Raw genomic sequence first — 15,233 nt, forward strand, 5'->3', positions numbered from 1 at the left:
TACACGCGCGCGCGTACATATATATATATATATATATATGTATATATATATATATATATATATATATATATATATATATATATATATATATATATATACAGTACTATCAGAGATACCCGGCGTTGCCCAGTTACATTCAATTGAAGAATTAGACTTTTCTGTTATATTTTCTGTAATGAACTGGAATATCTATGTTTCGAATTTCATCAAAATAGCAGATGAGGGTTATTTCCCTCTTTACACACCCTAAAAAATGTATCCCATACTACTGATTTTTATGCACATATTCCAAAATTCCAGTCTTATTGAACCTGTTAAAAAGATTTTGCTCCTAAAAATGAAGGTCATGAAGCTCTAAAATGTGAGAGTTAAGGCCCCTGTTGGGGGTGGGCATCTTAATGTCAACCAGAGAAGTTGAATTGTTGAGAATCTTTTTAACTTGGGTCTTATATCTATTGTTTGAATTTCTTTGAAATAGGAAATATATGTTCACTGGGTTTGTAAAAGAGAGCAAAGCTACAGGAAACCAAAATACGAATGATCACTATAAGCAGTCAGTTACCCTACCCTAGTCGTTACCACTCCCAATGTAGGATTCCTCACCATGCAGGTGACAGGCACAGCCGTAAGATGCATTACGAATCTATAGCAATTGGAAGGGCGTGACCCAACTGAAATAAACATTAACAACTGTGTGACGTGAGGGCTAAGGAGAAATTAAAATGTCACCTCTGGAGTTTGTAAATGACCGCTATACTGATACGTAACTGGACAGAATAAATTTACAATCTATAAATGTCTTTGAATAATCAGTCACTCATCTGGGAAGGCCTTGAAATCAATGTTACCATCTGGGGACTATGTGTGACCCAGTGATAATAAAAAGACTCAAAGGAGATATGCAATCAAATAACTTTACTCAACACTTTGCAATTGAATCAGTAGAGGCAAAGATGCCTCCCATTTACTTGACAATTTATGCACTACATTGCAGAAATCACAATGTAAGTGTATGTCAAAGTAAAGTGTTACACTGTTGTACCATTGAATTAGAAATAATGCTCAACTTTTATGCTCGGGTAAACCTACAGCTTCCAAGACCACAACTGTATTCGTTTTTGCTTAGATAAAATGACAAAATTGTGGGTATTAAGTCCCCATGGAGGGGTCTTTCTAACTTGTAAGAAGATGAAATATTTTAAATATTACTTCATTTGTGTCTAATATCTATGGTTATCATTTCATCAACAGCAAAAATATATGAATTGTCATGGGGGTTATGACCCTTATGCATAGAATATAATTTCCAAATTTCATAAAGATCCATTCAGTACATTTGAGTTAGTTTTGGATCATAAAAGAAATTACTAAAATTTGGGAGTTAAGGCTCCCATTAGGGTGTTATATATATATATATATAATATATATATATATATATATATATATATAGGTATATAGATAGATAGATATAGATAGATAGATAATAGATAGATAGATAGATATAGATAGATAGATAGATAGATAGATAGATAGATAGATAGATAGATAGATAGATAGATAGATAGATAGATAGATAGATAGATAGATACACACACACGCACACACACATAGAAAGATAAATCGATAGATACAACTGAGTGGGCAAACAAAAATATGAGACACAGCCTAGTGCTTTTTTTATGTTGATAAGCCTGGTACTTATTCTATTAGTTTGTTCTTGTGAAGCCAGTAAGTTATGTGGATGTAAATAAATGAACAGCAATTGTGAAGCAGTGATGAGGGAGAAACACAAAGACACATACATAGACTTACATATATACATACCTATATATACGATTGATTTGTTTCAGTTCCTGTCTACGAAATCCATATATATTGTTGTTGGCATCCTTTTTGTCTCGGGAGACAATGGAGTTGCGCATAAAATAATCTAGTCCGGCTTTTACATTTCATGTCCTAATACATCTCCAGCTGTGGCTGTGTAGTGCTATCCTGGACAAACACTACCTCTGGCAGGTGCCGCAAATGTAGCGAAGACTTTGCCTGGCTGGTTTTAATGTCATAGTTTCTTGTTGACGTCTTTTCATGTCTTTCCATTTTCCTCTCTCTCTATGTCACTCCTTTGTATTTTACAGTACGTCACCAATCTCCACGGTTGCTGGCAACTACTTCCCAGTTGGTAATATTGATGTTGCAGGCATTCATGTCCCTTTTGCAAACATCCTTGTATCGTAAGAACGGTCTTCCCACAGACCTAGAGCCCCTAGCAAGTTCTCCGTTGAGTATGTCCTTGGGGATTCTGCCATCTTCCATACGGCTAACATGTCCAAGCTATCTCATACGTCTTTGTGTGAGGAGTGCAAACATGCTTGGTATTCCTGCTTGCTTGAGGACATCTTTGTTGGGGACATGATTCTGCCATTTGATGCGAAGGATTTTCCGGAGGCAGCGCAGGTGAAAGATATTTAGGCTACGCTCTTGGCGTGTGTATGGCGTCCAATTCTCACTTCCATACAGTAGAGTGCTAAGTACACATGCCTGGTAAATTATTTTTGTGGTCTTGGTCAGCTTATTGTTGTCCCATGCCATGCCCGTTTGGAGAGTTGGGCCATCACAGCAGCTGCCTTGCCAATGCGTATATTGAGCTCAACATCAAGGGATAGGTTGTAGGTGACGGTAGAGCCAATATAAGTAAACTTCTCCACATCCTGTAGTCTGTGGTCTCCAATATGTATGTTTGGGATGTCTGATGTAGCCTTGATGTTGGTCTTCTCGAGGCTGATAACTAAGCCAAAGTTGCTACATACTTGCTCAAAGCAGTTGATGAGCCTTTGTAGGGCTTCTTCTGTGTATGATACCAGAGCGGCATCATCAGCAAATAGCATCTCCTTGATCAGGACGCTTCTGATTTTGGTCTTGGCACGCAGACGCGAGAGATTGAACAGTTTCCCATCACTTCTACTGTGCAGAAACACTCCATCATCTGATGTCTCAAAGGCATGTGACAGCAGCAGCGAGAAGACGATGCCAAATAATGTAGGAGTAAAGACACAACTTTGCTTTACCCCATTTTTTATTTGGCAGGCAGCTGATGTTGAAGCATTGTGCTGTATGTTGCCTTGCATATCATCATGGAAAGAGTTGATGATCCTCAGCAGCTTTGGTGGACATCCTATTTTTTGGAGCAGGATGAAGAGGGCTTTTCTACTTACCAAAGTCAAAGGCCTTTGTCAGATCAATTAGTGAATGATCTGTGTCACAATCCGCGCTGTAGTAACTACGGGTCAGTTGAACAGAATTCAGAAAGGATCTTCGTGTAATGATGAGATCCAGCTGATGCCAGTGGTGATATATTGAATGTCTCCAAGATGCCTTGTGTGTATGTATGTATGTATGTATGTATGTATGTATGTATGTATGTATGTATGTATGTATGTATGTATGTATGTATGTATGTATGTATGCATGTGAACGTATGTTTATGTAATGATATGTGTCAGTTCAAGTTGTATACATGACTGTTACCTTGTTGAAGGTTGTATATATATATATATAAAAACTCAAACATATATGTGTGTGTGTGTGTGTGTGCGTTTGTCTCTCTCACCACTGTCTAACGGTGAATGGATACAGCGACTTAGATACATATATACACATATAACCTTATACATATATACAAGTACACACAATCATATAGACACTTACACATACTCACAAATATACGTATAATCATAAAGTATACACACATATACGCTCATCCATCTCTACATACATACATATATACATACATATATATATATAACATTATTTTCTTTGTAGTTTGATCGTAGTTGATCTACTTATAGCATACGGCCGACCACATAGTGGCTTGCCCTCCAAATATACACATGTATATATATATATATATATATATATAAATGTATGTGTGTATATATACAACCTTCAAGAAGGTAACAGTCATGTATACAACTTGAACTGACACATATCATTAGATAAACATACATTCACATATACATACACATGTACAAACACACAGACACGTCTACACACTCTCCTAAATACTCACATACGTAAGTACATAGGTACATGCGTATAGGCATGCACACATGCATGCGCACATACATGCACATACATACATACGCACATACATACATACATACATACCTACGCACATACATACATACATACATACATACATACATACATACATACATACATACATACATACATACATACATACATACGTACATATATATCATGAACTGACTGTTACTTTCTCAGTGAACAGGTCGCGGTCTCAAAGCGACGAAAATATTTTGACAAATTAAATTTAAATGTTGAAGTGAATCTAACGGTTTTGTGTGTTTCTTAAATGGCTTATAAACACCTTCCACGCTGCAATTATATATATATATATATATATATATATATATATATATATAAGAACAAACTTACTTAGAAATGGATGCGTGCGTTCCGTCATATAATAACAAATTAATAAATAAAACATGCGTATATACATACATATATACAGGACACCAAAAAAACGTCGAACACAATGAGAAACGAAAACATAAACACAAAACCAAGGAAATGGACATTTTTCTTAAACAACGAAAAAATAGAGTACAGGACATACAACACAAGGAAAATTCCCCTTCTTCAGTCGCTTCTGTTTCATCCACTTTATATTTATATTTATATTTATATGTGTGTGTATACACATACACACACACACACAAAGATAAATTGATAGATACATCTAAGTGGGATAACAAAAATATGAGACACTGCCTAGTGCTTTTTTTTTATTTTGATAAGCCTGGTACTTATTCTATCAGTTTCTTCTTGTGAAACCAGTAAATAAATGATGTAAATAAATGAACACCAGTGGTGAAGCAGTGATGAGGGAGAAACACAAAGACACACACATAGACTTACATATATACATACATACAATGGATTTCTTTCAGTTTCTGTCTGCAAAATCGACTGACAAGGCTTTGGTTGGTCTGAGGCTATAGCAGAAGGCACATACCAAGTTACCACACAGTGGGACTGAACTGAAGACCTTGTCTTTTGGAACCATGTTTGTTACCACACAGTCACACCTGCACCTATGTATGTATGTGTGTGTGTGGGTGTGTGTGTATGTGTGTATGGGTGTATATATGTATGCATGTATATATGTGTGTATATATATGTGTACGTATTACATGTACATCTATCTATATATATATACATCTAGACATACATGTATACACATACATGTATATCTATAGAAATACATCTTTACATATACAGCTATACATATACATGTATACATATACAGCTATATATATATACATGTATGTATATATATGTATATATATACACCCATATGTATACAAGTATATATATATCTATCTATATATATATATATATATATATATATATATATATAATATATATATATATATATATATATATATATATACATCTATATAAATCCATATACATACAATAGAGAAATGTTTTTGTTTCACTTTTAACACGTAATATTGAAATAGTGGAGAAGGTATGATATTGGTGTGGGCTCGCCCTAGGCAAGAAGTTAAATATTTGTTTTGCCCATGACACTACATGGACTCTAAATAAGGCATGTGTAAAATTTGAATAAAATTGGTTGTGTAGTTCTCAAGTTTTGGGGATTCACACAGACAGACAGACAGACACACACACACACACACACACACATACTTTCTCAGTTTTTTATATATAGATGACAGGCCTCATTATTTTCGTCAACCAAATCCACTCACAAGGCTTTGGTCGGCCCGAGGCTATAGTAGAAGTCCCTTGCCCAAGGTGCCACGCAATGGGACTGAAACAGGAACCATGTGGTTGGGAAACAAACGTCTCACCACACAGCCACGCCTGTAAGTAAAACATTTAAATTTTGTAGATGAGTTTTCAAATCACGGTGACGGCCAAATGTTTAAGACATAAGATTAGTTCTCATTACAGACTCAAAGCAGATCTTAAAGAGTGAGCATTGATGAGGACGCAAATAGCAACGAAACTACTCTGACAGAGAAAAGTAGCAACAGACTGATTGTTCAATGAACACATTAAACTAACCATTCTATTGTTATTTGGTAAAATAAAAAGACGGTAAAATAAAAAGTACGTGTGATTATTTTAACTGCTATAGGCATAATGACCCTCTCTAGAAACAACAGCATATTGTGTTCTCTTTTCCTTTTATTCAAACTTACAAATTTAGCCCAAACACCTGGTAGATATACATGTATACATATATTCTGTTTGAATTCCATAGATCTGTGCAAATGTACAGTGTCCGGTGATCCTCATTTCCACACATTTGATGGTCAAACCATTCATCTGATGAGTGATTGCAAACACATTCTTTCTGAATCACGGAACTTTAAAGATGGCTGCGATTTCCGAATTGAAATACAGAATGAAAAACGCGGTACAAATAAATTTGTTTCCTGGCCACGCTCATTAGATATACAAATTTATAATGTAACCGTACGCCTTAGTCGTCACAGCAAAATTTTCGTAAGTGCAACGTTTTGTTTATATATGTGTGTGTGTGTTCGTGTGTAGTATGCGTGTATGTGTAGTGTTTGTACGTATATATATGAATGCATACAGACACACAAGCATGTATGTCTCTTAGTCATTTGATTGCAGCCCACTGAAGCACAGTCTTCAATTGTTTTAGTCGAACGAATCGGTCAGAGTACTTATTTTTTTAAGGCTCGTACTTATTCCATCGGTTTCTATTACTTCGATACGGGAATGTAAACAAGCCGTTCGTCGGACAGTTTTTGCTAGAATTCTATCAAAAACTGTCCGACGAACGGCAACGTGAAACTCAGAGTAACAGGTTTTGTTGAGAATTTTCTGCTGCTTTAAATAAAGTATATATATATATATATATATATATTATAATGGGAGACGCCGGTTTATGGGGTTACCTTGGATTTGTCGCTTATAAGGGGTTTAGTCTTACGGCGTATCTTCAGATCCCAAACACTGCTGGCCTAAGACCTCTTCAAAAAATGGAGGGGGAAATCCCTTGCTATAAAGGTAAACACTAGGTGATTATCTCCCTTTGCCATTGGCTATCAAGCTTCGGCCGCGCCGCCATCTTGCGGTCACCAAAGAACCACGAAGGTAAACGATTGTCTCCTTTCGCCTTTGGCTATTGGCTTCCGGCTGTAGCGTCGCCTTGCAGATTCTAAAAAGCCAGAAGGAATCTTCTAAGAAGGAAGCATAGTCTGAAAATCTCCGTCCTGGAACTCAGGATGCTCCCTGGCATGAGCGAGTCTTTTAGAATTCTCGTGCGTTCAGCAATGAATAACATTTCGTCCCGTTAATGTAGGGGCCTGAGTATTTTCCATGCGATCGAGTATGGTATTCTTTCGTCTCTTAGTTGCCAGATATGGCTGGCCTTTCCGGCACTTTTGTCCTCCTTTAGAGTCCTTTAGAGTAACTTTCCCAATGTGCCATCATGTGTTTGAGAAGCAAGCTTCTTACAACACAGCCATACCTGCACCTATACATATACATAATTTTTCGGCATATCGAATCTGTTTTTAGGCATCTAATTGTAGCACCATTTTCTTTCCACCAGATACACTGTATGTGGTCAATACAGATGAAAGAAAGGAGATTGTGTCACATTCATACCTTTCTAAAAAGTTTTAGGTACGAAAACATCGCAAAGCGTTTTAAACCGTGCTTTAAATGTCATTATTGATTCGAATTGTCAGGATTTCTCTTTTTAAGCCTGTGCCAAGTGAATTAAAATAATGCTATCGTACACAGATATCAAACCTTTAAATTCATATACATTAATCACTGAGAATAGATTAACTCTGTGCTCTTATCAAGTATAATAATTTCGAGAAATATATTTTGTATCACTAACAATAATTTTAACTTTTAACATTCACTTTAATTTTGCTCAGTATGATTTGCACTTGTTAATACTTTAATCTATAACACCATAATTCTACTTTATAACACCCGTCATAATTTTACTTTTTATTGTTCGTCATAACTATAGTATTTACGTTAATTCTTCTGTGTGTATTCACGGTGATACTACTCAATAGCACTCACTACCCAGATCTACACAACTTGAAGGCAGAAATCTTTCTGTTGAAGAGACAAGTGTTTCTGAAGCACTTTTTCGAGTTGAATCGAGATATGCTTTTCGTTTTCACCAATCACGTCAGGATCTTTGTTTACACACTACTTTGAATTTTCACAAAATATTTTGCTTTCACTGATTTTATACCCTGGTCTGACTGTGGAGCAGTGGGCCAAAGTGTGAGAAGTGCTTTATTATCAACCTTCTCTTGCCTAAAGTATAGTTTAAATTGGGAATATAGCTGATATTATGCATTGACACTTTAATTATAGTAAAGATTTCCACCAGGAAAGTGGATGTATTTTGCCTACGATAGAAAAATTGTGGAAGGAGGCCTAGAATCGTTCTATTCTAATGATCCAGAATCTTAAACATAAGACAACCTGAAAATTATATGCATATTTAAAAAAAAATTCTTCATAACAACAAAGCAGCCAATCACAAGGAATTTGATGAAAAATACTTTGGTCATTTCATTTGCTAGAATACAAAGTGAGCATGAAAATACATTTTTTGTTCAGTCACTTGGATCAATTTCCACAGAACTTGGGAGACATCGTTGATGAATAGGGAGAAAGATTCCACCAAGATATGAAGGTAATAAAGGAAAGTTATCAAGAGGAGTATGATGTAAATATGATGGCTGATTACTGTTAGAGTATAAAAAGGAGTGGTCAATGCTAAAACATTTAAGGATATCTTAGAACAGAGATGTCTTCCTTCATAATAGCATTTGATCTTTTTAGGGATATCATGTTGGTGGTTTTCCTGATTTTATATAAATATATATATTTGAGTATATATATATATATATATATATATATATATATATATATATAACCAAAGCTGCAGAAACGAATGAATTAAAAGGTAACATAATCCAAGGGTAGAGTAAGAAATCCATGAATCTGGTACTCCAAAACTGCTCGACACTCGTGTAAATTTCTTTTTGAAAATACTAAATTTCAAATAATTCTCTACATTCCCGTTGTTTTTATTTATCTTTATTTTACTTTACTTATTATCAAGGAAGCAGGTAGCCGATGAGATATAATACTGAGAGGCTTTCTGTTCGTATATTTTTGACGGTAGCAATTATTTGAACATAAAGTGTTTCCATATGCACGCATGCATGCCTATACACATACATACGAACCACTTACATCCTACCAACACATTTCTAGCTAGCTATCGACTTATATGTTGTCACATGAGACAAAATATCATACGGCATTTAATTGCAACACTTTACATTCAGTGTCCAAATACTGTTGAGGTCAAGTTTTCCTTTCATATTTTCGAGGTCGATAAAATGAATTAAATTAAATTAATTATCGACTAAATCGTTAAAGCTTACATGTTTCAGTGGAATGTTCGCTTATTAATTCAATGAGTAGATGGTCCAGTTGATCAATTTGTCTCGAAATTGACAGAAGAGAGCATTACACGAGCATCATATTAAGGTCTCAAAAATAAAACCTGTGGGTTCCTGTTGAATTTCAAATCAAATGTTATTTGTAACTACGCAATCATGTCCTGTGGGGGAAGAAACTGATCCCCATGTATGTAACTTGCTCGATCACTGACGTGCCAAGGATAAACGTTCACACGAGCCCTTAGCTAACTCTATGTAACAAATCCAATATTGGACGGTGTGAGTCACCTCTTTGCATGCAATTGATTCCGTCATATGTAACTAATTTATTGTGAAAAAAAAACAGAGAAGAATGGAGAGACTGGACCTTCTTCAGTAAGCGACTGATCCACTAATGCACAGCTGGTTTCACTCAGAGAAGAAGGAACGTAGAAAAGGAATGCGAAAAAAATGGAGGGGAGTGTGATGTGAATGTTATAATTTTAGGTAACGCACACACACATACACACATACACACACAACTCGATGCGTCATGTGTGTATGTATGTATGTATGTATGTATGTATGTATGTATGTATGTATGTATGTATGTATGTATGTAGTATGTATGTATGTATGTATGTATGTATGTACGTACGTACGTATGTATGTATGTATGTATGTATGTATGTATGTATGTATGTATGTAAGCATACATGTATGTGTATCGATTCAAGAAACATTAAATTTCCGAGACTTAAGTGGTAACAGCTAGTTTCAGGACCGTATCTCCTATACTCCTCCCCACCCTCTCTCTCTCTCTCTCTCTCTCTCTCTCTCTCTCTCTCTCTCTCGCTCTTTCTTGCTTTCTTTCTTTCTTTCTCTCTCCTCATTGACGTGTAGAAACTCGTGATCTCATTCAACTATTCTTTGGCCTGTATTGGAACGATACCCTAACGATATCCAGTCACGTAAATGGGCCCATGTTATAGAGGTTAAAGAAAAATAATGCAGACATTCCGATCCTTCGACCAGAAAATTACTCTAGATATTACCCTCAGAGTATGAGTTTCCTGGTTGTCACCCTAGACTCCCGTACTGATTCTTTTTAACCATTTGGGAAACCCAATGAGAAACCCTCAATCATTAGCGTGAGATCCACTGGTGTTTACGAATTTCTTACTTGTCAGCCATTGAAGAGATCTTTGATAGGGAGGCTCCTTACTACAATGACAGCCTTCGAGGGTCATTTACAATGCCAGCCAGAAAGCCACTAAGATAACAACAAGTAGGAAGGTCATTTGACTTGCTCCCTCTTTCTCACTCAATGATAGGCTTAACATAGGCAAGATAGCCAAAAACTTAATAGACAGACGCTTCTGACCTGCACAAAAATACTGGAAATTATTCAATAAGCATACGGTTAAGATTATTTACAACAGCATCCACTACACCCCCTAACAGACAATATCAGATAAATCGAGTCTAACTACTGAGGTATCGTGCACATGCAAGAATACTACGGTATACTAGCTGTATGGATTATGTAACCCTGAGATCATTATTTATGATGCAATGGTTAAAAGTACGAATGTGAGTCAGACACCAACCTAAACTGACATATCGGATTGATCACGGGGCCCTTCACATGAACATTTCACAACCATACACATTCATTCAGAAACATCGTAAAACGGAATAGTACAAAGCTCGCAAGAAATGATTGTCCGTTGAAAAAGAACGGCACAACGTGTGACATCGGCCGGATTACCGCTAAAAAAAACAGAGGCATGGTAGATGCTACTACGTCATGCAAACACTGCTTTGCAAAAAAGAGTATATTTCTAAGCAACTTGCGAAGACTAGGATTGTACTTTAATACTAAAACCATGCATACACGAGAGAAAATTCATTCTTAGACAATGGCCATTCACCCCATAAGCCCATTCAATCAGGGAAAAGATTTATCTTTTCTATAAACTTTGCCTCGAAAATATTTTTTTTTAAATTTCCCAAGTTTTTCCTCTACATATTTTCTCATAATCTTTCCGGAACTTTCGAAATTTTTCCGAAAACTTCTCCTGCTCTCTCTCTCTCTCTCTCTCTCTCCTCTCTCTCTCTCTCTCTCCTCTCTCTCTCTCTCTCCCTCTCTCTTCATATATATATATATATATATATATAATATATATATATATATATATATATATATATATATATATATATATATATATATATACATATACATATATTATCTCTTTCTAGCCATCTATGTATCAAGTTAGTCAGCTAGCTATCTCTATTTCTCTCTCTCTCTCTCTCTCCCTCTCTCTCTCTCTCTCTCTCTTTCATCTCTCTTGCGCTCTATGCCTCCCTATTAATTCATGCAGTAAATGTATGAGCGCACGAGAGAGCGTATAGAAATGAGGGCGTATGCACACAGACGTGTGCGTGTGTGTGTGTGTGTGTACAGACGTGAGTGTGTGTTTGCGCGCGCGTGAGTGTATATATATGTCTGTGTGTGTGTGTGCTTGCAAAAGCACGTGTGGGTGTACCACATATTTATACAAGGCAAATTCAAAGTGAACAGAGAGATGACTAACTGCTTCACCGCGTCCATTAAGGGAAATTATCTTTCTTCAAGAGAAGAATAAACAAATGTCGTGTGAGAACTCCAGATGAGAAGGAAAGATAACTTCAAGTATCAGGAATTCTCCGAAGTTGACATGTAATTAAGGAAAAGACAGTTTCATTATCTAGAGACAAGAAGACGTTTGTTCGCATGATTTTCTGCCTCATTAGACGTCTTCGGCAAACAGTCACCCTACCTTGAATCCAGCAGACAAGAGTAGAAAACATTCATATCCAAGATAATTTACATAATTTATGCATTGTGTGTGTGTGTGTGTGTGTAGAGAGAGAGAGAGAGAGAGAGAGAAGTTTTATTGTAACTGCGATGTTCTATTCTTGTATTGATATTGCAGATCAACAATGAAGAGAAATTTCTACCTGCCACTATACTTGGTGGTAAGCTTCGTATATTCAAAAGTTCTAATTCAATGCAAATGACCACCGGTTGCGGCATCCAAGTGAGTTTCAATGGGGACGATTTAGCCGAGGTCCAAATTCCACAAAAGTATCAGGGACGCATGCGCGGTCTATGCGGCGATTGTAACGGCATCAAGGACGACCTTCGCACTAAAGACAGTCTTGACGTCTCACAAATGAAGGATAAGTTCTCAATAATTGGTCTAAGTTATTTGGTCATTGACACCTCAAGCAATGCAAATAGGTTAGTTTTTGTTAAAGTTCATCTTTCTACAGTTGCAGTATCTTGTATTATTATTATTTTTTTATTCTTGTATCTTCGTTTAATATTTTGGGGGTTTTCTGCAGGTAAATGTTGAATAATTACATCGCTGAATTTGACAGCAAATGTTATATGTTGGTGTTATTGTTGTTGATGGTAGTGGCGGTGGTGGTGGCGGCGGTGGCGGTGGCGGTGGCGGTGGCGGTGGCGGTGGCAGTGGTGGTCAACTCTGGTTGAGTTTTGCTTCTGGATAGTTCTTAACAGATGTCGTCTCCTCCACCATGTCGATAGCATCTTTCCTGACTGATGAACACCAGCCACGGCCTCGCATGGGGAGAAATCTGCCAGAAGAAATGGTTGTGTTGGAGTGGTGAAGATGCACCAGCTTCAGCTTCAAACGTACTCATATACTCGGCCTCACAAGAGAGAGAGGGTGACGATGACGATGATGTGTTTGGATGCGCTTCCAATTTGTGATAAAAATTTGTGTTCATGGGAAAAGCGACTTAGATTATTAATATCACCAAATTCAACTCAACAACACAGAAAAAACCGTTGAAAGTACCAACTAGAGATTTCGTTACCTTCGTGCGTTCAGCTCAGCGGATCCGTTTCAAGAAGAACAAGAAACTTCCTGTGAGAGATGAAAAGTGGAACGGCTATTGGGAGGTGACTGCAGATTTACCTGGATGCCAGGGATTCTTTCCCATCCCAGTTACAAAAAACCGGACATTTTGATGCGGTGTGAAAGAAGGAAAGTTGTAAATCTAGTCGAGTTAATGGTTCCTCATGAAGATAATATGGAAGCCGCTCGGGCTCGAAAGCTTGACCGTTATGCAATGTGAAGACGTAGGCTGAAAAGCAGAGCATTTTCCAATCGAAGCTGGATGTAGAAGGTTTGTTGGACACAGTGTGAGATGACTGTTGTTATCGCTAGGCCTAACTTATCGTAAAGTCAATACCATCATGACTGATATCCAAACTACAGTGGAGAAAGCTAGCCAGTGGATTTGGTTAAAAAGAGAAGGTCAGCGATAGCTAGAAGAATATTGAGCTTTATTTGATAACCAGTTGATCTAGCAAGCGGGGCCTCATATCAATGAGAGGGAGCCAGTGCGCATTGATGCCGTCGAGAGGTAGGCCCTGAAACGGCGCGCATTCTCTCTTGATGATTCCATATACTTGCTGGCTTTCAGCATGCGGATTTCTTGACTGGTTGCACTTGCATGTGCAAGTTGTTTGCAAGACATCCAACAGCCATAACAAATACAACCACTGTAACAGTGATGATTGTCTTTTTATGTGGTTTTGTTGTGATTACTTTATTATCTAATATCAATAATTGACGGCTTATAGTTTATATTTTGTTGCTTCTGGAAGGTAGATTTCCACTACCCACCAACACAATGTTTGAGGTTATATTTTCTTTTGAGATACTTGATACTTTCTTTTTATTATTATTGGTTTTCTTAAACTTGTTGTCAATAATAACTTTTTGCGAAATAAATAAAGAATAAATAAACACCTTTATTATTCCTAATCAAACTGCCTGAGAAAGACCTATTTTACAGCCAAAAGCCTACATTATTTCTATGAAGTGTATCGAAGATGTTCATGTAGTTGTTTTACAGCTATTTATTAAAGAATGCAGAAGCAAAGCTGGCTGCTTTGGAATTTATTTTTCTTTTATTATTATTCTTTATTTTTGCGTGTGATATTTATAACAGCTGTTTATGAGCAATGGTTGATTCTGTAGCAATTGCCCTCTTTTACTCGATCGCGCTTTCTATCTATCTCTCACGCACTCCGGTACACCTTTCCTTTTGTGACCACTAATCCAGCAACCCCTTTCACACACATTTATGACTTTTATCTTGCTTTCGTCGCCTTCTTCTCCCTCTACCTCATTCATTTCATCTTCCGCCTTTACCTTTTTCCTTAGCGCACACTCTCGCTCCTTTTCACTTGCTCTCCTTTTTCCCCATTATTTTATTCCCCCCTCTCTCTCACTTTCTTTCTTTCACCATGTCTGTCTATCTATCTATTTCCCACTTTCTAACCTCCTATTCAGTCCTATATTTTCCTTTTATGTAATAATATTACTACCTTTTAAATAATTACCAGTTCATATTTTTTTCAATTTATGTATATGCGTGCGTGCCCACGCGTGTATGTATGTATTTGTTTATGTATATGTATGTATTAAGAAAAAGGAGATAATCAGGATATATATATATATATCTCCAACACCACCCTCCTCACAGGCACCCATCATCGACCCTATCATATCACTGACTCCTTCACCTGCACATCTAGCAACGTCATCTACTGCATCTCCTGCTCTCTCAGTCCTTCTCTATACATCGGTCATACGGGACGCCGCTTGGCTGACCGGTCCGCAGAAC

General features: G+C 36.9%; 1 protein-coding gene across 1 annotated transcript in view; it reads left to right on the top strand.

Moving 5' to 3' along the window:
- Positions 1-15,233, top strand: part of LOC118766811 — a 108,877-nt gene that overhangs the window by 66,311 nt on the left and 27,333 nt on the right. The window contains exons 10-11 of the mRNA XM_036510595.1: positions 6,320-6,564; positions 12,503-12,810. Of these exons, the coding sequence (XP_036366488.1) occupies positions 6,320-6,564; positions 12,503-12,810 (553 nt within the window). The remainder of the gene's footprint in view (positions 1-6,319; positions 6,565-12,502; positions 12,811-15,233) is intronic.

The sequence above is a fragment of the Octopus sinensis genome, linkage group LG18 (assembly GCF_006345805.1).
Source record: "Octopus sinensis linkage group LG18, ASM634580v1, whole genome shotgun sequence".
Taxonomy (NCBI): Eukaryota; Metazoa; Mollusca; class Cephalopoda; order Octopoda; family Octopodidae; genus Octopus; species Octopus sinensis.